This window comes from Brienomyrus brachyistius, chromosome 4 (genome assembly GCF_023856365.1).
Source record: "Brienomyrus brachyistius isolate T26 chromosome 4, BBRACH_0.4, whole genome shotgun sequence".
Lineage (NCBI taxonomy): Eukaryota > Metazoa > Chordata > Actinopteri > Osteoglossiformes > Mormyridae > Brienomyrus > Brienomyrus brachyistius.
Window position 1 is genome coordinate 9360554 of NC_064536.1, and position 25584 is coordinate 9386137.

Sequence of the window (25584 nt, forward strand, 5' to 3'; positions counted from 1 at the left end):
TGGGATAGAATAGGAAGCCTTTATTGTCAGTGTACAGGTAGCAAATACAATATATAGACAGAAATATAAAATATACATATAGAGGGGAGGGGAAAAGCTCCCCCCACTCATCAGGCTTAGATTTCATTACATTTTATTTTATTCAGAATCAGAATTCACTCTATTGGTACAACTGCATGTACTATGAATTTGTTTTGGCAGTTTAGGTGCATTTACAGACAACATAGAACATAAGTCAGAGAAACACACAGTGAGCTATCCCAGCATGCACAGCGACACGGGGGAGTTTGGATAAACCCCAAACCCAGGATAGAGGGGTTCAGTGAATGAGGAGGTGAAGCTGTACAGGAGGGTCAGTCCATCAGAGGAGACTCTGTAGAAGGACAGAGTACCAGCCGCCTGGTCCAGATACACTCCTACTCTGCGGGAGCCTGAGGGCTTTATGGGTATGTCAATCTGTTTATTATTGTGCCGGACAGAGTAACTGTCAGGAGAGCAGAACAGCATCCATGACTTGTCATTGAATCCAAGCCCACAGTCATAACTCCCTCCTTTCCTCCCGATTCCTTTATAAGTCACTGCTATCCAGGCTACATTTCCACTCCACTCAGCCTCCCAGTAACAGCGACCAGTCAGACTCTCTCTACACAGAACCTGGTACCATCTGTCAAATCTCTCTGGATGATAAGGATATGGCTGCTCTGCCCCCCATGTCACCTTCCTGTTCCCCCCTGACAGAGACAGTTCTCTGTTTGCTGTGTTGGGGTCCAGCGTCAGCTGGCAGGAGTCTGTAGGCAAGAGGAAGAGCGATTAATCCCATGACGAAGCCCAGCATCTCCATCATTATCACTGTCACACCTCACACACTCACTAACACAGAACTCGCTCCAATACACACATTTTATTCCCTATATACTCATGTAGCCGCCCGAGTCTGCGGCGCTCCGGCTGCCCCCTGCGCTGAGAGACTCGCTGGGGCCGAACTGCACTTTAGCCTGCGCTCTATTATTCTGTACGATGCATAAAATATAAAAAGTCAAATATGTGAAATACCTCAGGAAATGTTGGACGCCCGCGCGACGCCGGCGGGAACACGCGCCAAAATAATGCGCATGTTAAACTAATGGCCTTAATTACAGGTAAATAAAATTACAAACATCATTCATCAAACATATTAACCATAAAATCATACGACAAGGATTACCACTAAAAGTGAGTTTGTCTTTAGGTCACAATATGAACGTCTTTTAATCCACTTTGGACACACACCTCTCTCCAGCTGCGCGCAGACGCGACGCTCCCAACGCGGACGCATCTAGGCTGGTTCTCCGCAAAGCGCAGCACTCGCGTATTACACCGCGTTTGCGTACATGGAAACGTTCATATTTCTCTGGTCAAGCTGTGTACTTTACACATGCGCACGTGTCCTATAAGTATTATTAGTAGTAAATTATTATTCTGATATTCCCTGCACACGTACTACAGCCGCGAGGTCTGTGTATGTTTCCATACGTTTTACAAATTCAGAGCGGCAATTCACGGGGGCGCCAACTTTGATCAACTGGCTGGCGTGAGATTGTCATTTCGGGACAAGTCTGCACACATATGCATACACATTTATATGTATATGCAAGCTACCCCAATCCTCATCAAAATAATCTATGTTGGCGTTTAAAGACGAATTTAGAGTGCGACAGGCGGTCGTCCGCGGAGGAGTAAAATGCATCATAAAAGTCTACAGAAACACGTCCGCTTGTACGTGCGTGGAGAGGTACCAGTCTGGCCGCCAAATGTTTTTTGTGTCTTGATTCCGGCTTCGTCTGTCCACTTACGTGAGGATAACAAGACGCATGCGCGACGTGCAGTGCCACCAGAAATTGGCGTGGCAGTATGGTCACGTTTTGTCACGGAACATTGTCTTTACTTACGGTACAGATAGTATTAAAGTAGCATCTGATTTTTTTAAGAATGAGTGTCCAGAAGAGCTGTATATTTTCACAGACAAGAAACAAATATTCGGAACACTATTGTGTCCTTCTTTGTACAGCGTCTTCAAAAAATAATGGCAGCATAAGTTTCTAAAAAGCAGTGTCATGCGTACAAGGTACAATGAAATTCTAACCTGAAATTCTTACTTGCCTACTTTCATAAGCAGCATTATATATATATATATATATATATATATATATATATATATATATATAGAGAGAGAGAGAGAGAGAGAGAGAGAGAGAGAGAGAGAGAGACAGATTAGAATATATATAATCTCTGGGTCTGCCCCCAGGCCTCCTCCAGGTTGGACATGCCCTGAAACACCTCCCCAGGGAACCGTCCAAGAGGTATCCTAGAACCATCAACTGACTCCTTTCAATGCGGAGAAGCAGCGGCGCTACTTTGAGCCCGGATGTCTGAGCTCCTCACCCTCTCTAAGGCTGAGTCCAGACACCCTGCTGAGGAAACTCATTTCTGCTGCTTGTATTCGCAATCTCATTTATTCGGTCATCACCCAGAGCTCATGACCATAGGTGAGGGTAGGAACGTAGATCAACCGGTAAATTAAAAGCTTCAGCTTCCAGCTCAGTTCCCTCTTTTTCCAAATTGCTGCACTGTGATCAAGACTCCGAGATCAAAGTCAAATTGAACTTTATTGTCATCTGCACCATATAGAAGTATAGAGAGAGATGAAATGGCGAAGTTCAGGGCCCACAGTGTAAACATAAACTTAGTCCAATATAGAAAACAAGACAAGACAATGTGCAAAGGACTTACAGGACAGTGCAACTGAGGAAGAGGAGTAGATGTGCAATATTGGGTAATGTGCACTATTGGGTAATGCGCAATATTGTTAGAACTATATTAAATATATTATGTTTTTTCTGTAGTCAGTTAGACCTGAATTCACCATCATGTACACTGTAACAGCCTGAGTTCACAGTGCAAAACAGTGTATGATAATAGTAGTAACAGCAGTAACACGTCTAATATTTCTAACTACCGAAAATAGGAATAGAAGCAGAATAATGGGGATTCTTATTATTGCCCCCATGTCAGAGTGACAAAGTGTTAAGTGCAGTGCAGCGCTTATGGGTCGGTCTGTGGCCTTTAGTTGTGGGGTAAGGGGGGGTTGAGGCAGGGAGGAGGCAGAGTGAGGGATCCTGGGGGGCAGCATGGTGTTGAGGAGCCTGACAGCCTGGGGGTAAAAACTGCCATGCAGCCTGGCAGACCCGGCTCTGATGCTGCAGTATCTTCTCTCAGGTGGCTGGAGTGTGAAATGACCATGTGAGGGATGTGATGGGTCCTGCACAATGCTGCAGGCCTTGCGGACACTCCGTTTGCAGAATGCGGCTTGTAGGGAAGGGAGAGGCATCCCATAATGTTCTCTGCTGTCTTCACTACTCTCTGCAGGCACTTGTGGTCAGATTTGTTGCAGCTGCCACACCAGATGGTGATGCAGTTAGTCAGAACACTGCCGATGGTGCCTCTATAGAACATGGTGAGGATGGGAGGGGAAGGTTTGCTTATTTCAGCGCCTCAGGACGTTTAGTCTTTGCTACGCTTTCTTGAATAAGGATGTGGTGTTATTTGTCCATGTAAGTTCCTCAGTTATGTCCACACCGAGGAACTTGGTTCTCCTTACAATCTGCACAGCAGTACTGTTGATGCTGAGTGGGGTGTGGGCAGGACGTGTCCTTCTGAAGTCCACAATCATCTCCTTGTCAACGTTGACAGATAGATTGTTGTCTCTGCACCTTGTGGACAGGCTTTCCACCTCTTCTCTGTATGCTGAGTCATCTTCTCTGTTTATCAGTCCCACCACAGTTGTATCATCCACAATCCTGATGATGATGGTGTTGGATGTGTTGCAGCCCATACATACTGACTGGGGCATCTCTGTCAGGAAATCCAAGATCCAGCCGCAGAGAGTGGTGTTCAAGCTTAACCCCCTCAGTTTTTGAGGGACGTATTGAAGGTAGAGCTGAAGTCTATGAATAACATCCTGACATATGTGACTCTCTTATCCAGATGTGTCAGGGAAAGGTGACGGGCAGAGGCTACGGTGTCCTCAGTAGACCTGTTGGACCGGTATGCAGATCGGAGAGGGTCTAGAGAGGTGGGAAGATTGGTCTTTATGTATTACTGCCATGACCAGCCTTTCCAAGCACTTCATGATGATTGACATGAGTGCAATGGGGCAGTAGTCATTCAGGCTAGTCACTGATGGCTTCTTCAGTACTGGGATGATGGTGGTTCATGTGAAGCATGCTGGGACAGACCACTGGCTTAAAGAGGTGTTGAAAATGTGTGTAAGGACACCAGCCAGGTGGTCAGTGCATTCTCTCAGCACACAGCCAGGTATGTTGTCAGCTCCTGCAGCCTTGCGTGGATTGACTCTGGATAGAAGACTTCTCACATCAGCTGTGGACAGACAGAGTACCTGGTCACGGGGGGGGGTCCGCTCCTTATTCTGTACAAAAAAGTTGTTTAGCTCTTCTGGAAGGGAGACATCACCGCCACTCATGTGTGGGTGGGGCATGTAGATCGTGATTGGCTGAATTCCCTGCCATATACGGCGTGTGTCTTTGGTGCAATTAAAGTGTTCACTGATCCTCTGTGCATGTGCCTGATTGGCTATCCTCATAGCTCGGGACAGGTTGTCTCTGGGCATCCTGAGGGCAGCCTTGTCTTTAGATCTGAAAGCTGCATTTCTGATTCTTAGCTGTGTGAGCACTTCCCTCGTCATCCAGGGCCTTTGATTGGCTGTCGTTGTCATCGATCACAGAGTTTATATACTCCTCCAGGTTGATGGCGTCACCATTTATAGCAGCCTCCTTAAAAATGTCCCAGTCAGTAGATCCAAAGCAGCCTTGGAGAGCTGAGACGGCACCAGCTGGCCACACTCTGACTGACTGGTTTGTTGTGCTTCAGCAGGGATTTATACACAGGAACCATGAACACAGTGACATGGTCTGAGTAGCCGAGGTGGGGGGGGAAGGGCCTTGTAGGCCTCACAAACGTTTGTGTGAACATTGTCCAGACAGATTCTCCCTTTAGCTGGGATGTTCATATATTGGAAGAATTTGGGTAAAACTGGCTTCAGATTTGCCTGATTGAAATCTCCAGCAATGATGACATAAGACTCTGGATTAGACTCTCTGTTCCTGGCGATTTATTATTTTTTAAGTAATTTATTGCAGCAGACATCTCAGTTAAACCAATTAGGACGTCACAAAGTTCACGATCCACATCAGTTATTCACGTGATGTTTGAGAAGAAAAAATCTTCGATCAAGACTAATGACATACAAATTATTAAAGTACTCAGTGCAGAAATTGGCTATTTTCTTGATGTCATCTGCAACATTTCCATACATCCTCACCCGCATAATGCAGTTGTTCCTGACTTGCTCTCTTTTTAGCCTAAAGAAATAGGCTGAGTTCTGCTCACCTCGTTCAAGCCATTTTTGCCACAATCTAACAAAGGCTCCTTCTGCCTTATGTTTATATATAATCATCCAGTTTATTCTGTAAGGCACCTCCTACATTATTTTCTGTATCAGTCAGACGACTGACTGGTTTGCAGGTTAAAGCAGTAAATCTCATTTATAATTTTGTTTTCTTCATCTCTTCTGATTCGAGCCAAGTCACTACTAAACCTTCTGACAAATTTTGCTACATCATGTTATTATTGCAATACTTTTTTCTGTATTGGGTCGGTTCCAGTGTAAGTCAGTTAATTATTCTATATTCGAAATAGCTACTTTATTTCTCAAGATTGAACTGTTTAATATCCAGTTTGAAGATATTTTATATCCAGTAGACGATGACAAAGATTGCATGTTCTCCCCATGTTGTCGTGGGGTTTCCTCCAGGTACTCCGGTTTCCCCCCACAGTCCAAAGACATGCTGAGGCTAACTGGAGTTGCTAAATTGTCCATAGGAGTGCATGTGTGAGTGAATGGTGTGTGAGTGTGCCCTGCGATGGGCTGGCCCCCCATCCTGGGTTGTTCGCTGCCTCGTGCCCATTACTTCTGGGATAGGCTCCGGACCCCCCGCGACCCAGTAGGATAAGCGGTTTGGAAAATGGATGGATGGATGGATGGATGGATGGATGGATGTTAATGGCTCGGTGGTCAGAAAATGGTGAAGGTATAATGTTTGTTTAAATATTTCCTAATTCATTAGAAATAAGCCAAAAATCAGTTTGTGACTGATTTGAAAAGGTGCTATTGTTTTATCTCTTGTTTAATCTCTTCCATCATTTTTTTTCTTTTTTCAGAAACTGTCATCATGACTATGTATAGTTATTGCAGTCACTGGATGATTAAATAAAACCAGACAGTAGTAAAACTGCATATAGTTCACACTACATAGTAAACAAAACAAGTCGGTTTGCAGCTCTAACCAAAGCGTGTTCTTCAGAGCGCCATCTTGACTCCCTCCTCCTTCTGCATTTAATGCCACAACCTCATACTAACAAGTGAGACTGGAAACGAAGGAACCGACCAAGATGGTTTTCTCGCACTGCCCCCTGGTGGACATGACCTTTAATCCTCCAGATAGATGTAAACTAAGCACAAAGTGTAGTTGTGTCGTGTGAAGTCATGGCCCTAAAGCACAGACTTAGGACATGTTCAGTGGCACAACCAGTTTGGGGACACAACAAAAAAAATTTACAATTCTGACAAAGTCAGTGCAAGTGGGAGGGGCCATCGTGTCCAAACCGTCCGCATAGCTGGATAATTCAGTCAATAACCAATATAGTTTTGTCTAATATTTCCGGTGCCAGCAGTAAAACAACTAGCCAGTTTATTAACGGAGTAACTTTGCATTGTAAATGAAAACCATGCCGCAGGTCTGATAAACAAAATATTGTGGCACTCGAGTGGCGAAGAGATCATGAGGCAGATTGCAAAGTTCAGTTATTGGCATCTTTAATAGCGCGATCGGTAAAAGGACAGTTGGCAGCTTATAAAAACTTATTCTGAAACAGATAAGAATAAATCCAACAAAACTGAATACATATGAACCTTTACTCTCACTGTCACCTATGTTCATCTTTTAAACTGGTGGAAACGCAGGCAGGTTCTGAAAAGGCATCAAGTGACAACCAGCCCAGCACCGGCTCCATGTTGGTGGAAATGAGGCATCAGTACAGTGTTCCCAGGTCCAGCCCAAGTTCTGCTTAAAATCCGCCCAACGGAAGCTGAAACCAGCCCAATAAGAGAGAGAGAGAAGGATTTCTCTCTAAACCAGATACGGAAAAGCTTGTTCATGTGTTTATTTCCAACAGGCTAGACTATTGAAATGGTGTCTTTGCAGGTCTTGGTAATAAATCAGTCAGACAGCTGCAGCTCATCCAGGATGCTGCCACCAGAGTCCTCACTAACACCAAGGAAGTGGAGCATATCACACAGGTCCTTAATCACTGCACTGGCTTCCTGAGCATCACAGGATTGGTTTTTAAATATTACTTGTGTACAAGGCACTAAATGGCACTAACTTCCTTGAACCTTGTGAAGCATCCAGACCCCTGAAAGTTTACTCAGTGTCCCAGAATGAAGACCAAGTAGACTGAAGCAGCTTTTAGTCTCTATGCTCCCTGTCTATGGAACAAGCTTCCTGAAGACCTGAGGTCTGCTAACACTGTCAGCTCATTATAATCTAGGCTTAAAACGTTACTGTTTGCTGCAGGTTCTCCATCCATCCATCCATCCATTATCTCCCGCTTAATCCGGAGTCGGGTCGCGGGGGCAGCAGCTTCAGCAGGGAGACCCAGACTTCCCTCTCCCCGGCCACTTCGTCCAGCTCCTCTGGGGGGACCCCGAGGCGTTCCCAGGCCAGCCGAGAGACATAGTCTCTCCAGCGTGTCCTGGGTCTTCCCCGGGGCCTCCTCCCAGTGGGACATGCCCGGAATACCTCCCCAGGGAGGCGTCCCGGAGGCATCCTGATCAGATGCCCGAGCCACCTCATCTGGCTCCTCTCGATGCGGAGGAGCAGCGGCTCTACTCTGAGTCCCTCCCGAATGACTGAGCTCCTCACCCTATCTCTAAGGGAGAGCCCAGCCACCCTGCGGAGGAAACTCATTTCGGCCGCTTGTACCCGCGATCTCGTTCTTTCGGTCACTACCCAAAGCTCATGACCATAGGTGAGGGTAGGAACGTAGATCGACTGGTAAATCGAGAGCTTCGCCTTTTGGCTCAGCTCTCTCTTCACCATGACAGACCAATGCAGCGCCCGCATGACTGCTGACGCCGCACCGATCCGCCTGTCGATCTCCCGCTCCATCGTTCCCCCACTCGTGAACAAGATCCCGAGATACTTAAACTCCTCCACTTGGGGGAGGACCCCATCCCCAACCCGGAGAGAGCACTCTACCCTTTTCCGGCTGAGAACCATGGTCTCGGATTTGGAGGTGCTGATTCTCATCCCAGCCGCTTCGCACTCGGCTGCGAACTGCTCCAGTGAGAGCTGAAGGTCACGGCTCGATGAGGCCAACAGAACCACATCATCCGCAAAAAGCAGAGACCTAATCCTGAGGTCACCGAACCGGACGCCCTCAACGCCCTGGCTGCGCCTAGAAATTCTGTCCATAAAAACTATGAACAGAATCGGTGACAAAGGGCAGCCCTGACGGAGTCCAACCCTCACCGGAAACGAGTCCGACTTATTGCCGCCCATACGGACCAAACTCTGGCACCGGTCATACAGGGACCGAACCGCCCTTAAAAGGGAGCCCGGTACCCCATACTCCCGGAGCACTCCCCACAGGACCCCACGAGGGACACGGTCGAATGCCTTTTCCAAGTCCACAAAACACATGTAGACTGGTCGGGCAAACTCCCATGAACCCTCCAGAACCCTGCTGAGAGTATAGAGCTGGTCCACTGTTCCACGGCCAGGGCGAAAACCACACTGCTCCTCCTGAATCCGAGGTTCGACAATCCGGCGGACCCTCCTTTCCAGGACCCCCGAATAGACCTTACCAGGGAGGCTGAGGAGTGTGATCCCCCTGTAGTTGGAGCACACCCTCCGGTCCCCCTTCTTAAAGAGGGGGACCACCACCCCGGTCTGCCAGTCCAGAGGTACTGCCCCCGATGTCCACGCGATGCTGCAGATGCGTGTCAACCAGGACAGCCCCGCAGCATCCAGAGCCTTGAGGAACTCTGGGCGAATCTCGTCCACCCCCGGGGCCCGGCCACCGAGGAGCTTTTTGACCACCTCAGCGACCTCCACCCCCGAGATAGGCGAGTCCACCCCCAAGTCCCCACACTCTGCTTCCATATTGGAAGGCGTGTCGGTGGGATTGAGGAGGTCTTCGAAGTACTCCACCGACCCAAAACGTCCCGAGCTGAGGTCAGCAGCGCACCATCCCCACCATAAATAGTGTTGATGCTGCACCGCTTTCCCGCCCGGAGCCGTCGGATGGTGGACCAGAATCTCCTTGAAGCCGTCCGGAAGTCGTTCTCCATGGCCTCACCAAACTCCTCCCACACCCGAGTTTTTGCCTCAGCGACCGCCAAAGCCGCATTCCGCTTGGCCTGCCGGTAGCCGTCAGCTGCGTCTGGAGTCCCACAGGCCAGAAAGGCCCGATAAGACTCCTTCTTCAGCTTGACGGCATCCCTTACCACCGGTGTCCACCAGCGGGTTCGGGGATTACCGCCGCGACAGGCACCGACCACCTTGCGGCCGCAGCTTCGGTCAGCCACCTCCACAATGGAGGCACGGAACATGGCCCATTCGGACTCAATGTCCCCCGCCTCCCCCGGGATATGGGAGAAGTTCTGCTGGAGGTAGGAGTTGAAACTCTCCCTGACAGGGGATTCCGCCAGACGTTCCCAGCAGACCCTCACTATACGCTTGGGCCTGCCAGGCCTGGCCGGCTTCCTCCCCCACCAGCGGAGCCAACCCACCACCAGGTAGTGATCGGTTTACAGCTCCGCCCCTCTCTTCACCCGAGTGTCCAAAACATGCGGCCGCAAGTCCGACGACACGACTACAAAGTCGATCATCGAACTGCGGCCTAGGGTGTCCTGGTGCCAAGTGCACATATGGACACCCTTATGCTTGAACATGGTGTTCATTATGGACAGTCCGTGACGAGCACAGAAGTCCAATAACAAAACACCGCTCGGGTTCAGATCGGGGGGGCCGTTTCTCCCAATCACGCCCCTCCAGGTCTCACTGTCGCTGCCCACGTGAGCATTGAAGTCCCCCAGCAGAACAAGGGAGTCCCCAGGAGGAGCGCTCTCCAACACCCCTTCCAAGGACTCCAAAAAGGGTGGGTATTCCGAACTGCTGTTTGGCGCATAAGCGCAAACAACAGTCAGGACCCGTCCCCCCACCCGAAGGCGGAGGGAGGCTACCCTCTCGTCCACTGCGGTAAACCCCAATGTACAGGCGCCCAGCCTGGGGGCAATAAGTATGCCCACGCCCGCTCGGCACCTCTCCCCGCGGGCAACTCCAGAGTGGAAAAGGGTCCAACCCCCCTCAAGGAGACTGGTTCCAGAGCCCAAGCCGTGCGTCGAGGTGAGTCCGACTATATCTAGCCGGAACTTCACAACCTCGCGCACCAGCTCAGGCTCTTTCCCCATCAGAGAGGTGACATTCCATGTCCCTAGAGCTAGCTTCTGCAGCCGAGGATCGGACCGCCAAGGTCCCCGCCTTTGGCCGCCGCCCAGATCACCTCGCACCCGACCCCTATGGCCCCTCCCATGGGTGGTGAGCCCATTGGAGGGGGGACCCACGTGCCTTGTTCGGGCTGCGCCCGACCAGGCCTGCTGCAGGTTCTCAATAAATTAAATTAGCAGGAGTTTAGTTATACGCTGCCTCTGCAATGTCACTTCTTTTTAGTTAACAGTTCATTTGTTTTTTGGGCTTTTAGACTTTTTAAAATTGTTTTTTAAATTGACAATGAACATGTTTGTAAGTCCCACACCAAAGTTCCGAAGTACCGAAAAAGTACCCCCGCTGCAATGGTGCTTTTGGTACTGGAACTTCTGGTACTGGTACTTGACCGGAAGTTAATGGAAAAGGGAAAGAACCAAAAGTACCGTACCTGGTGCAGTGGAAAAGCACCCTGAATAAACTTGCCTTACTTTGCAATTGGATTCAAAGTCAACTGAGATAAAAAGCTCATGTAAATGTGAAAGACCAGGAGGCAGCAGGAGAGAGAAAGAGAAGCTCCACTAGCAGAAGAAAACGAAACACAATAAAACACAATAAAACACAATAAAACACACTCCACCTCATACAGGGAGAGAGAAGTGTGTGTGTGAACAGACTCACAGTGTAAGAATTCTGCTCTGGTCCTGGGCACTAATACCGGTAGGACGGTGTCTTTGGTAACTAGAAGGAGACAGAGAGAAACAGGGATGTGAGTAAAAGGAATTTACTTGTGGAAGATGGACTTCACTCACTGTGGAGACACCAGCAGTGGGGTATTATCATTATGAGGGACAATAACAGGCATTTTAACAAACTGCAAATCATGGTAAGTTACACATAATACAGATTTTTGGTTTCTATAATGTAGAAGAAACATGTTTCATGTGATCTGGGTTTTGCAGCCAGTAGAATGTGAAGCTCTTTCACCAGTTATCACAAAGATTTAAACGTATTGAAAACAAACTGACTTGGTCACACAAATGTGAGGCTGACTGTACTGCATACTCTCTCTGCATGGTCTACATCGGGGGGGGGGGGGGGGGGGGGGGCAATCTTACCCGCAAAGTGCCAGTGTGTACGCAGTTCTTTGGGGTAACCTTTAGGTCAGCTGTTCAATGTCAGGTATGAAACCCTTCAGCCAATCAGTCCTCTGATTCGTAATCCAGCAAAACCCCACAGACAGCCATGATTGGCCAGCCCTGGTCTATATTAACATGAACAGACTAGAAAATGTATTAACCTGGGTGATGGATCTCTGCCATTTTCATTCTGCAAACATTCTCCAGTTGATCTTTCAGCTCAGAAACCGCCTTCCTCAAATTCCCAAAATCAGATCTTGGACTGACAGAGATTCTGGGTCCAAATCCAGCTTCAGGAGTGACAGGAAGAGCCTGGCGCCTCTACAGACACACAGTCTGATTAAACAGCTTCATCAATACAAATGTGTATTGCAATCTAATTAACAGAACCTTTAACATCTGACCAATGACAGACTAGTTCAAATACAAATAACAACATGCATTCATTTGAATGCTCTGGTTTTCTTATTGCCAAAGTAGCTGTTCTGTTACCTGGAGGAAATGGATGTGATCCTCTGTGTGTGAAAGCTGTTCCAGCTCAGAGTGTCTCCTCTTCAGTTCATCGATCTCCTGCTTCAGTCTCTCCATGTCTCCTTCAGCCTTACTCACTACAGCCTTCTCCTGATCTCTGATCAGTTTTGTCACCTCAGAGCGTCTTCTCTCAATGGAGTGGATCATCTCAGTGAAGATCCTCTCGCTGTACTTCACTGCTGACTGTGCTGAGATCTGTTGGTGACACAGGGAGCAGAGGACAGTAAATTACAATTGGCCCCTTTTGAGACTCCAGAGAGCCTCATTGTACAATGGAGATGTGAGCTGACAGGAGGTATAAAAACAGCACAGGGCTGGGGTTTGGAGTGTCACCATGCTGGATGCCTCAGGTACTGAAACCCAGCCAGCACTGATTGGAAATGATCACTCATTAAGCTCAAACACTGTCAGCTGCAGGGATTTGGCTGAGACTGGTGGCTGTATGGAGCAGGTTGGTTGTCACCATTAGCTCTCAGTTTAATAGGTGACTTTTTCGGTGTTTATTTGCATTACGCTGGGTTGTGAAAAGTTGCATTTTTCTCAAATGGGCCTTTTATGGTATTTTTTTGTAAAATAAATAAGCTACTACTACTTCTGTCATGCCCGGCTCGTCCGCTCCTCGTGTGTGCCACGCCCCCTGATTACCCACGTGTGCCTCCCTGATCGTCTCCAGCTGTGTCCGATTAAAGTAATCGGTCTTGTCCTATTAAAGTCCTAGTCTTGCTTGTCTCCCTAGTCCGTCATTGTGGTTATGGTGTGGTTAGCTGTGGTTATGGTGTGGATAAGTGTCTCCTGCTCCCTAGTCTACAATAAACCCTGAGTTTTGCCCCAATTTCTGCCTGTTTGCCTGCTCCTTACCTGCCTACCCGCACGATCGCCTGTCAGCGATCGTGACAGCTGCAACACTTGGTTAAACTCTGTAATCCAGCAACTTTATCCCACTGACCCAGAATAACCCAGAGCAGCATTAATTTGATTAATCCGCGCAAGTCTGTAAATCTGCAATCTGTTGAATCTGAGAGAAGATTTAATATGACCGCAAGCCAGCTGTTATCTTCTCCTTAGATTCATACTCACTGTGACTGAGGCCACAGCCTCTCTCAGCTCCTGCAGCTCCTTCTCTCTCATCTGTATTCTCTGCTGAAATTCCCTCTGTGTTTCACCCATTTGTTTCTACAGATAGGAAACAATACGACAAAACAAGTTTGTTTCATTAGCTGAGATCACATTCATTAATCATCCTACCCAGGGTGGACCCCAGCCTTGGGCCCTATGCTGCCTGGGAAAGGCTCCAGGCACTCCCCCTGACCATGACCCAGATTACCGGTTAGGAGATGGATGGATGGATGGATGGATGGATGGATGGATATTCGTGAATGATTTATTGACTGTAGGTAGGATAAACTGGACATAGACCCTTTGGTCCTCTTTCCACCTGGTATTAACATGCGTCCTCAGTGATCCAATCAGAAGTGGACAGCGCTAACTATAGGTGTGAAGGCACCCAGGACACATTGAAGATTCGCTGAGATCCGATCACTGAATCCACATTTGGAGGTGGTCTGGGCTGCATATGGCCACATTCTTATAGCAATGTGAAGGTGAATATGTCCTGGGCTGCATTGCAGGACCAGCTACTCAACTGACGTCCTATTTGATTGATGTCAGATCGCATGTCAGTTGATAATGGGCCACTGTGTATAAACTGCACTGTGAACAACAATAATGCATCTTTTCTCCTGCGATACTGAAAAATTTGAATCTGCTGGGAAGTTGGTTTAATATTGGACTGTTGTGACCCATTCATATGGAACCATGTCATAGTGTACATCACTGATGTTCCATGCAAATTCAGAAAGGAAAATGTGTAAAATGGGATTTATTAAAGATGTTTCAGAATTTGAACAGATCATATATTTAATGTGCATGTTGGGGCACAGCCTGGTGCAGGCAGGGAAACAAGGTGATGATGCACTTAAAAGCTCCAAGACAAAGGGATTTAAGGAGACTGAACCAAACTGGAAAGACACAAAATAAAGGAACAATAAGATGTTAAAACTCAACAGGGAAAAAGTAGCTAAGAAAATGACACGTAGACTAACTGGGGCAGCTAGTGATGTTAAGCTCGACATTGAAAAAAATAATTCACTACATTCTGAAGCACAGCTTCAAGGTTTCCCTCGTTCCACCCTGAACACGTGACCATGGTCATCTGAAGCTTCGTTTCTGCACTCAACCATGTGACTGCTTTGGAAACTGAAAATGTGGCACAATCCTCATTACTGGTTTCAAACTTGTTGTACAGCACATATTTCAGCGCACACACACTGCAGCGTAAGTGTTAATCATCATAATAATTTATTTAAATAATTAAGTTAATAATAATAATGATAATAAAGGGGGCGGTGAGTGGCTCAGAGGGCTAAATATCTGTGCCCATGACTGGAAGATTGCTGTTTTGAGCCCCCACCTCAGCAGAACAGTCATATGCCCATGGGCCCTTGAGCCCCGCGACCCAGAAGGATAAGCGGATTGGAAAATGGATGGATGAATAATGATAATTAGTCAATTATAATTGTGTCCAAGGTTCAGTTTAATTGTATGAATACATAATAAATGATAAGACTGAGCTGTCGACTGTATTATTGGGAGCAGGAAAATTCCCAGAGTCTCATTCTGCAGAAAACATAGCTGCAGTCGAGGCAGCCTGATGGAGGAGTGGGGAATATAGAATAAAGTCCGATGGCTCACACTGACGCTGCACAAAATGTGATTGTCTGTCAGACACACAACCTACATTGTACATGCACTGAATTTGGCTGTGAAGAAGGCCATGGATCAGACACAATGACCTGATGATATCATATCCAAGGTAAGACAGATTCTGTGTGACCTACTTCAGAACCAGTACAACTGCGAGATAAAGGCTTTGTCAAGTCCAGCAGCAGATGGGCAGACCCACTCTGAGAATGATTACAGAAGTGGAAACCAGCTGGAATATCACCTATTCAGTGCTGCAGTGATCACATGATCAAGGAGAACCAGGTGGAGCTGCATTGGTCACTCTGAAGACAGAGCTCACATAGCATAATGACACTGGCCACACTGCTGGGTCCAAGATATAAAACTGCAGATTTTCTAATGCTCAGGCTGCTGTACCGAACTAACAAAGAGGCAGATGTGACACATAAGACAATTAACCAATAACAACAGTGCAGGGAAAACAGGCAACAGGTGCAGTGACTTATACTAATGAACACAAGACTAGGAAAACTCCCACAAACACTGAAAGTAAGAAACACATACAAGGAATTCAATACTTACAAAGTACAGAAACATGTGTAACATAATAAAACAAGACAGAAGCTTCACAAGTGTAATGAGGTGGAGCTGGAGGGTGCGATCTGGTTGGGGCACGGTAATTTCATTAACCTGATTGCTTAATTGTTGCTGCCAGCACGCGTATATAGGACCCGGTTGTGGTTGCGTGTGTGACTGATTTGTAAGCGTGACGTGACTCTCCGTGCGCCAGTATCTCCTTTTCCGGAAGTTGTGGCTATATCCAACGCTGCAGGTAGGGCATCAGTGGACGGGGTCGTTTGCTTGCTGTATGGGTGGTTGTAATGTGCTTTGGTATCTTCCTTACAGTTGCAAGGGCTTGGTAAATCTAGCAGCTTGCGGTTGCTTCCGCTTTTAAGGTTTTCCAACTCTTACCGCGTGTAATCTGCCAGGTATGTCTCGTCTCCTTTTACCAACGTTTGGGTAGTAGGGGCATACCTAATACTGTGTTTGTATTTGTAGTGGATCGCGACTTGGAGTGTCCCGGACCGACGTGAGCCAGACCATCAACGGGATACTAAGTCACTACAATTGCTGCTGTTTTGCCCGGATGTTATGTTTTGTTTCATGTTTTAATTGTTTTTAAGTATTAATGTGTTTTATTGATTGGATGTAAATTGGGGGGTGTCGTTGAGAAGGCTTAGTGCTGGGCGGTGAGGATCCGTGTCGGGCGATACCGCGCTGCGTGGTCGCGTTGCGTTCTTTTAGCCCACCCCTTGGGTGGATGTACGTGCGTCATGTACTGCGGGACCCCTTAGAGTGTTGTCTGACTGTACGCCTCCCATTCCCCTCCCGATAACAGCTGCCTGGTTTGGGTTTTCTCTTTTGTCGTGTGATTGGAGTGTTTTAAACATGATTTGATTTGTATTATTTGTGCTGTGATTTTGGTTTAGTAATTTGCTGTTTGGTTTCTTTGTGTTTTTATTTGGAGTGTTAATTAACAGCAGCCTAATAAAGGGAGTGTTTATGGTCTTCGCGTCTCCCCTATGGTGATCACGAATCTGTGTCCTTCTATATTGGAGTGGGTTTTGAACTCCGGTATTCTAATTCTCTGGGTGCAATTCCCAGAGTGGCGTAGTCGGGTTGTCCATTTCCGTATTCCCTCGCTACTTCCTCCCGCAGTAACGCCACACAAGCAGAACAGAACTAATAAACACTGGGAAGAATAGAAAAGCAATAATTAAATGAAAGAGGTGAGGTTGGTTCCTGACCTGCCTCAAACCCATGACCAGCTGGTCCCAGCCTCTATGTCACACACTCATCCCAATGAGACAAATGCAGCCATGTGGGGAAAAGGAAGAACACACTAGGGCCAAAGACGATGAGAGGACAAAGGGGATGGACAGCGATGGCTGCTGGCCACACGGGGAAGAGACACAAGGACAGGCATTGAGACGAAGCTTCATTATTTATGGCAAAGCTGCTCCATTAATATTAGTGAAATGTGCCGGTAAAAATTTACAATAATGTAAAATTAAAGCATGTAGGTAAGAATGTGTGTTCAGTAGCCTAGAAAATTGATGTGTGAATAGAAACATATAATAACAGTGTAATTGTTTATATAGTTTTATATTGGGCTGTCTGGGGGCTTGAATTCCTGGTTAGATATTCAGTCCCACTCCAGCCCTGACTACTTTTACTTCACTTGTTCCAAATCAGACATATAATTCAGCATATCAGACAAAACAATGAACCTCTTTGTTCATATTTTCATAAATTTTGAGCTTCACTGGTTATCATTCTCTCTGGCGTCCTCTGTCTCGGGAAACCATGGAATTCTGCGTTACTGCGTCATGAAATTTGGTTACTCCTTGGTGGCTGTAGAGCCCGATTTTGGATGTACAGCTTCTGGTGCAGTTTGGACACTTCTCTCTTCATTTCTCTGCATTTTTTCTGCGTTCCCTCTTCTCTGCCCAATATAGGTGTTGCTTTTGTTCGCCGTTCTTTACACCTACCTTGACAGTCCGCCTCCAGCCACTGCGATCTGCTGCTGCAGCTTCCCATGTTGTGGGGTTGATGTCGCAGAATTTCATGTCACGCCTGCAGACGTCTTTGTAGCGCAGTGCTGGCCTCCCCACTGGTCTGACGCCAGAGCCCAGTTTTGCATAGAGGATTTCTTTGGAGAGCCGTCCATCGTCCATGCGGTGAACGTGGCCGAGCCAGCGAAGGCGGCGCTGGGTGAGCAGAGCATACATGCTGTGGATGCCTGCCTGTTCCAGGACAACCGTGTTGGAAATACGGTCCTGCCATGTGATGCCCAGTATCCTTCGCAGGCAGCGGAGATGGAACGTGTTGAGTCTGTGTTCCTGGCGGGCGTACAAGAGGGTGCTGAGGACGCAGGCCTGATAGACACGGATCTTGGTGTTGATGGTCAGCATGGTGTTCTCCCACACCTGTTTGGTGAGGTGTGCCATCGTTCCGGCGGCCTTGCCGATCCGTTTGTCAAGTACAGTGTCAAGTGATAGGTTGCTGCTGATGGTGGAGCCCAGATAGACGAACTCCTCCACTACCTCCAGAGTGTCGTCACCGATGCAGATACTGAGGATGCTGCTGACATCCTGACTCATGATGTTAGTCTTCTTGAGGCTGATGATGAGGCCGAAAGCTCTGCAAGCATGAGCGAAGCGATTGATGAGTCGCTGGAGGGCTTCCTTAGTGTGAGTTGTTAGCGCTTCGTCATTGGCGAACAGCATTTCCCGTAAGAGTATGTGACGCACCTTGGTCTTGGCACGCAGTCGGGCTAGGTTGAAGAGCTTCCCGTCGGTTCTTGTGTGGAGGTAGACGCCGTCGTCGCAGGAGTCGAAGGCGTAAGAGAGTAGCAAGGAGAAGAAGATGCTGAAGAGAGTAGGAGCAAGGACGCAGCCCTGTTTCACCACGTTGTTAATTGGGAAGGGGTCTGATGAAGAGCCGTCATATTTTACTGTACTCTGCATGCCCTCGTGGAAGGATGTGATCATCTTGAGTAGTTTTGGGGGGCATCCAATCTTGGAGAGCATTGCGAAGAGCTCCTTTCTGCTGATAAAGTCAAAGGCTTTGGTCAGGTCGATAAAAGAGATGTAAAGCGGCTGCTGCTGTTCTCGGCACTTCTCCTGCAGTTGGTGAATTGTAAAAATCATGTCTGCTGTTGATCTTCCAGCTCTAAAGCCACACTGTGTCTCTGGGTAAACTCGCGCGGCGAGCACTTGAAGTCTATTGAGGACCACTCTGGCGAAAGCCTTTCCAGCGATGCTCAGGAGAGAAATACCCCTGCAGTTGTTGCAGTCGCTGCGGTCGCCTTTGTATTTGTAGAGAGTGACGATGATGGCGTCATGCCTGTCCTGAGGGATGGTGCCCTCATCCCAGCACTGACAGAGCAGTTCATGCAGACGGGTGAGCAGAGTGATCGACTTGCCGGCCTTATACACCGCAGGGGGTATGCCGTCTTCGCCTGGAGCTTTTCTGCAGGCTAGGGAGTCTATGGCTTTGCTGAGCTCCTCTGGGGTAGGTATGGCATCGAGCTCCTCTAAGACTGGCAGGGTCTGGATGTGCTGCAGAGCATCCTCGGTGACGGCGGATTCCTGGGAGTAGAATTGTTGGTAGTGCTCGGCCCATCGTTCCATCTGTTTGGATTTGTCTGTGATAATATCGCCGGTTGAGGACTTCAGTGGCGCAATCTTGGTGGCAGACAGGCCGATCGCCTTCTCCATGCCTTCGAACATGCCATGGGCATTGCCGCTGTCAGCAGCTTGCTGGATGCTCAGGCAGAGATTCAGCCAATAGTCGTTGGCGCAGCGGCGGGCCATGTGTTGGACTTCGCTCCTAGCTTTCCTTAGCGCAGTTAAAGTGCTCTCTGAGGGGTTGTTCTTGTGCTTGATGAGCGCTGCACGTTTAGCGTCTACTGCAGGCTCAATCTCTGCGACTTTTGCCTTGAACCAGTCGGGGTGTCTTCTCTCCTTCTTGCCAAAGGTGGCCATGGCATGATGGTATGTGGTGTCCCGAATGAAGTTCCACTTCTTGTCTACGCTGCCTGTTGGGGGTTCCTGGAAGGCTTGCGTGATGGATGCTGCGAACTGGGTGCATAGATCGGGAACAGAGGTTCTAGCTACAGTATGTTGATTTGTGGCTGCCCTTTCTGCCTTGTGCGATGGAGACGCTTAAGCTGAAGTCGCAATTTGCTGCCGACCAGAAAGTGGTCTGTATCGCAGTCAGCACTGTGATAGCTGCGGGAGACGAGGATACTGCAAAGCATAGTCCTGTGTGTGATAACCAGGACTAATTGGTGCCAGTGGCGGGATCTGGGGTATGGTGGAGAAGAACGTGTTTGAAATGGGGAGGTCGTGGTAGGAGCAAAGCTCAAGAAGCCTCTGGCCGTTCTCATTCAGTTTTTCTACACCAAAGTGGCTAAGACACGTGGGCCAGGAGTCATGCTCACTTCCCACCCTGGCATTAAAGTCGCCGAGTAGGACTAAGGCTTCTGAGGAATGTACTCTTCTAATGGCGGCATGGAGTTCCTCGTAAAACTGATCCTTGATCTCTGCAGGAGAGCATAGTGTTGGAGCATAGACGCTCAGGATGTTCAGGGGTCCAGTGCAGCAGGAGAGTCGGAGGGACAGGATCCTTTCAGTGCCGCCTTCTGGAGGCACCACTGAGGTGAGGATGGCATTACTCATGGCAAAGCCAACGCCATACTGTCGTGGTTCCTCAGGTCTCTTCCCCTGCCAAGGTGTAGTCCTTTCCTCTGATGCTGCCGCCTGCAGGGAGTCTAGATTCCTGGAGGGTAGCGATGTCAATATTGAGCTTCTTCAGCTCACGGTTTATGACGGCGGTCTTTCTACAGTCATCAACGATAGAAAGGTCGTCTGTATGGCCAGGGCACATAGTTCTGACATTCCAACTTCCCAGCCGTAGAACTGGTTTTTTCTTCTGTTGATATTTGCCTGGTGCAATGTTTGCTTTTTTTTTTTTTGCTGCTTGTCGAGTTTATCTCTAAGCTCCAAGCAGCCAATGAAGCAGGCAGACCGTGGCAGGTCGGCACCCAATTAGCCGGGGGCTGCCCAGCTTGAGGTGGGCGGTAGCTGACCAGTGGAACACGATGGATTCTCCCACCGTCGAAGACAGCCCGTAGCGCACTATGCCAATCGGACATGGGCATATAACTCATAACTGCTGTCTTCCGTGTTGTGATGACACAGTAGGACAGCGGCACTGGAGTAACTTCTCCAGGGCACAAGCCTGGGCACATGTTTTGGAGACACTAGGCTGCCCGGACACTAGCATCCCCCTCTCGGCCTTGCAGGTGAAGTCCAAAGGAAAGCAAAGCAATACGTTTGGCACCAGCTTGGCTGCAGGAGTTGCTTAGGGGCTCCACTCCGGATTTTCTGTCTGGGTTTACTCCCGTAGCCTTTTCTCCTCAGTATCGGAAGATACCCACAAGGCAGTGGGGCTGGTAACCCTGGCAGGGGCATGGTTGCTGAATACTTAAGACATGTCCGTGAACCCAGGGTCGTCGCGCGTCGAAACTGTCCAACACACCTGGCGCTGTGGTTTGAAATCAGAGTTTTCCTTCTCCTAGACGGTCTGCCTGCCAAGGCTGACGAGCTCCATCTACCCCCCACCACTAACCCCCAAAAATTCCCTGCAAGTTGGAGGACCGCTTGCAGGGCCAGATGCAGTTTAATATCATACCCAGGACATTGGTTATCATTAAAAGACAAAATATTATCCTTTGGCAACCAACACAATGCATTAAAGGGTGAACCCTTTAACCTTGAATAGAAAAGTATTAATCTACGTATATCTTTGTTCTGAAAGACCATTTTTAACATGTACATTTGTACTGTGTTGATGTAGGTAAGGTAAGGTGGTAAGGAGCACACACTGAGTACAGTGCCTTACCGCACCCACCACACGACGAACCACCTCAGGGATGAGAACCTGAGTGCAGCCGTACAGTGGGTGACACCTCAGCACCACACCAGTCCCAATGGAACAGTGTGAGTTTTATCCGGTGGCTGCAGTGCCAATCCTGCAAAAACCTCTTGATGCAGTATAAATATGCATGTGGATAATGTGAAAAGTTAAACTTTATTGTGAAAATATTATTTTATAATAATGATTGTCTAATGAAAATCGCAACATTATTACGAAACTTAATAAATTGTCAAATTTAAAAATTATCCATAGAAGTCAAGTGTTATTATGAAATGTAATACCTTTTATGAAATTACTTAAAAATAAAAGGACACATTATTGAAATATTTATAATTTTATTATATTTTTTGACATACTTATTTTATTTTGAGTATCATGGCGTTCCGTACAAACATCTCAGGCGGTTTTGTTACCATAAAATGTACTAATAGCTTCTGATTTCTTCCTGTCCTTCTTTTAATGTTCAGCAGATTCTGCATACGGACGTTATTTACGTGCTGATTTAAATTACTGCGGAAAGTGAGATCCAGCTACAAACGGATGGTCAAGATGGATGTGGAGACGCATGTTAAAAGCAGAGCCTCTGACTCAAGGTGTTTTAATAGTAACAATAATTGATCCTTTCACTGATCCCTTTGGGGAAATTCTCTTAACAAACCCCTCCAACTGGCACTTTGTAGGTGAGAGCCAGCTGACTGCAAAGGGCAGCCACCCATAGCAGGACCCGGAGAGCTGGGGGTTAAGGGTCTTGCTCAGGGACCCCCAGATGTACCAAGGCCAGGCTTGAACTGACAATCTTCTGATCACTGGCAGAGAGGCTTAGCCCACTCAACCACATGCTGCCCCAGAACTATCACACTCTGGGTGTTTCATGTTTACTGCACCATTCTCAGTAAACTGTACACACTGGAGTGTGTGAAATTAAAATCCCAGGACGGTGGCTGTTTCTGAGGTGATGGAGCCGCTACTTTTATGCTGAGCTCCATTTACCTCGGAGGTCGGAACTCGGAGCTGGGAATGACGTCACAGACGAGTTAAACAAGTTCCAGTGCTGCAAGTCGAACAGCAATTTAGCAAAACCAGTGACCGATTTCAGAAAGAAAAAATTCTTTCTTAGCTGGGTAACTTGTTGGATTTAATGTGTCCCAGTTTAAATGGCCTATTTCTTCATTCACTTATATTTATCCTGGACGACCTTAAACCCGACAAGCTGTCTGGCTAAGCAAGAAATCCTGCTGGCTGAAACGGGCCCCATTTCCAGCCTGGATAATTGTTAGCCATTGTTAGCAATATCAGTTGGTAACAACACAGTACATGATATTTTGCACCCAAAAACACCATACAGTAACAACACCTCCACAGATAGCAGCTATACAGTACTGTGTGTATGACTGATTTAATGAGCTAAAAATAAGATATAAGTGCTAATAAACAGTATAAAACTACAGCTTTAATGTCTGCTGATAAAGGTTTAAATGGACTTCATATTCATTCACTTACATTTTTCCCAGACTACCTTAAATCCGACAAGCTAGTAACCCCGCTAGTAAGACCGGACAAGCAGGTTATGACAACTTTACCGAACCAGACTTGTTCTGAGTGTTTTGTAGCAATTACACTAACATGTGTTAAGACAAAATCCATTTATTTAAAATTAACTTTTAGATAATAACAATAATTGATACTTTCATTGATCCCTTTGGGGAAATTCTTTTAAATTAGCCTCACCTGTATCTCCGCCCTTCCTGTAGCAGCTGAGACTGTATCATGGCCTCTGTGTTCATCCATCGCACACAGAAGACAGATACACTGCTGGTCGGTACGGCAGTAGACCTCCAGGGGTTTGTCATGGTGGGAACAGACCTTGTCCTTCAGATGGCCGGTGGCATCAATGAGCTTGTGCTGTTTTGCTTGATGGAGTTTATTGTGAAGCTGCAGGTCAGTTTCACAGTAGGAGGCCAGACACACCAGGCAGGACTTGACAGCTTTGTGTTTTCTCCCAGTGCAGACGTCACACTCCACATCTCCAGGTCCAGCATACTGGTCAGCAGGAGTAGCTGCTTGTAGTCCAGTGTTCTTCAGTTTCTGCACCATTTCAGCCAGTATGGTGTTTCTGTTCAGAACAGGTCTGGGTATGAAGGTCTGTCTGCACTGGGGGCAGCTGTAAACTCCAGCATGATCCTCCTGATCCCAGCAGCTCTTAATGCAGCTCATACAGTAACTGTGTCCACAGGGAATAGCCACTGGATCCTTTAGTAGATCCAGACAGATTGCACAACTGAACTCGTTTACATCTACTGCAACTCTGGCTTCTGCCATTTTACCACGAACACTGATAGGATTCAATTTCGTTTTCTCTGATAGTCGTCTGTGTGTGACAGTGGGAGGAACTTTCTGCTTGTCAGGCTGCAGCAGGTGTGATTTTGGACTGAGGCCAGACTGAGAAGAGCAGACTGGGCAAACACTGGATCTGCAGTTTATGAACAAAATAGTACATGTACTGTACCCAAAGCGAACATTTATTTTTCTTTTATGAGAATAACAGTTACTGACATTGTTTTTCTGTAAACAAACTATAATCCTACTCTTTGATTTTGTACAGTAGATAGAAATTAGGTATAAAGGTATAAGAGAGCAGATCTACTGAGAATGAATTTCTGTGTCTGTCTAGAAACATGTTTGGGATCATGTGGTTTCAGGTGAAACATGCATGGATGTGAAATTATAGAGACTGTGTTAGGATTAGACAGAACAAGCTTTGACAAGTGCTGTCAATGCACAGACTTGTTTTTTTACATTCTTCTATATATAATATTCATGAAAATAAAGTGTGTAGCACATATATGTCATTTCTTCCTTTTCTTTCTGTGTGTTTGTGCTGGGAGTGTATTTGTGTTAGGAAGGAGAGTCAGGTGACCAGGTTCAGAGTGATAATTTTAATCATCCAAAATAATTCCATACTCTAATAATAAAAATTTATTCTAGATATTCATTGAACACTATTAAGTTAAAGTCTTACATTTAAGCCAAAAGTTAATGGACCAGCTTCAGCCATCCCCAGGAACAGAAAGATCATATATCGAAAAAGTATCTAACTAATTCCAATAACCGCTTATCCAATACAGGGTTATGGGACACACACATCACAGGAAGCACAGGGCACAAGGCAGAGACACCCTGGATGGGATGCCAGTCCATCACAGGGCAAACACTCACTCACATGCTGAGGACAATCAAGAGACACTAATTCACCAAACTGCATGATCTTGGACAGCGGGAGGAAACCTGAGGAAACTCACAGGAACACGGGGAGAACATGCAAGCTGTACATGCAGAACCAGGAGTGGGAACCACACCCACAAGCCTGGAGGCGTGATGTGAGAGCAGCTGGTCTGAAGTCCTGAAGGGAGCTGGAGCGCCATTTCTTTGGAACAGTGTGGAGCCGTCCTCCATTACTGCTTATCCTGTACAGGGGGGTGGGGAGCCTGGAGCCTGTCCCAGGTGGCACAGGGCGGGGGACACAATGGACAGGATACTAGTTTATAGCAGAGCACAAACTCACACATACAGACTCACACTAAGGGCAGCTTAGAGATTCCAATCGGCTGATCGCAGTTTCATGTTTTCCAAAGTAGGAGGAGAAAGCCCACATTGGAAGAACATGCAGACTTCACACATACAGCAGGAGGGACAGGAAACAAGCCCAGAGACAGAGGTTACACCCCGAGACCCCACACCCCCCCACAATCACACATACTGTTAGGATTTATTTAAGTTACATTTTAATGCTACAAAATTATGACTGACTATGAACTTCATATTCCAGAACTGTGTTGGAATTTATGCTGACGTTAAGAATGTTACCTTACAGGATTTACCCGTTTCTGTGCCCTGTACCTACAGTAAGGAGCTGTGATCTCTGTTCCTTCATAGCAGACATACTCACTAACATATGATTACATTTCTAGTATTTAGCAGATACTGTTACCGAAAGTGGTGAACAAGTGAGGCAAACATGACAATGCAAACATGCCGCTGTCAAGGTGCTGCCTGGGCACTAG

At 47.3% G+C, this 25584-nt stretch overlaps 1 protein-coding gene across 1 annotated transcript; it reads right to left on the reverse strand.

Annotated features, from left to right (window-relative positions):
• On the reverse strand, nt 1-23875 carry LOC125740032 (tripartite motif-containing protein 16-like). The gene is made up of 6 exons (XM_049010717.1): nt 23252-23875; nt 13352-13447; nt 12236-12469; nt 11905-12064; nt 11286-11345; nt 1-788 (listed from the first exon to the last, which is right to left on the reverse strand). The coding sequence occupies exons 1-6, from the start codon at nt 23840-23842 to the stop codon at nt 256-258; spliced, it is 1674 nt and encodes a 557-aa protein (XP_048866674.1). The 5' UTR covers nt 23843-23875; the 3' UTR covers nt 1-255.
• Nucleotides 23876-25584: the final 1709 nt, after the last annotated feature.

Excerpts from the sequence above, each read along its gene's own strand:
- LOC125740032 (XM_049010717.1), bottom strand. The coding sequence starts at position 23,842 with ATGGCAGAAGCCAGAGTTGCAGTAGATGTAAACGAGTTCAGTTGTGCA. Across the intron at positions 12,065-12,235 it reads ATCACATCCATTTCCTCCAG|AGGCGCCAGGCTCTTCCTGT; the intron begins GTAACAGAACAG and ends GTGTGTCTGTAG. Across the intron at positions 789-11,285 it reads CAGAGCAGAATTCTTACACT|ACTCCTGCCAGCTGACGCTG; the intron begins GTGAGTCTGTTC and ends TCTTGCCTACAG.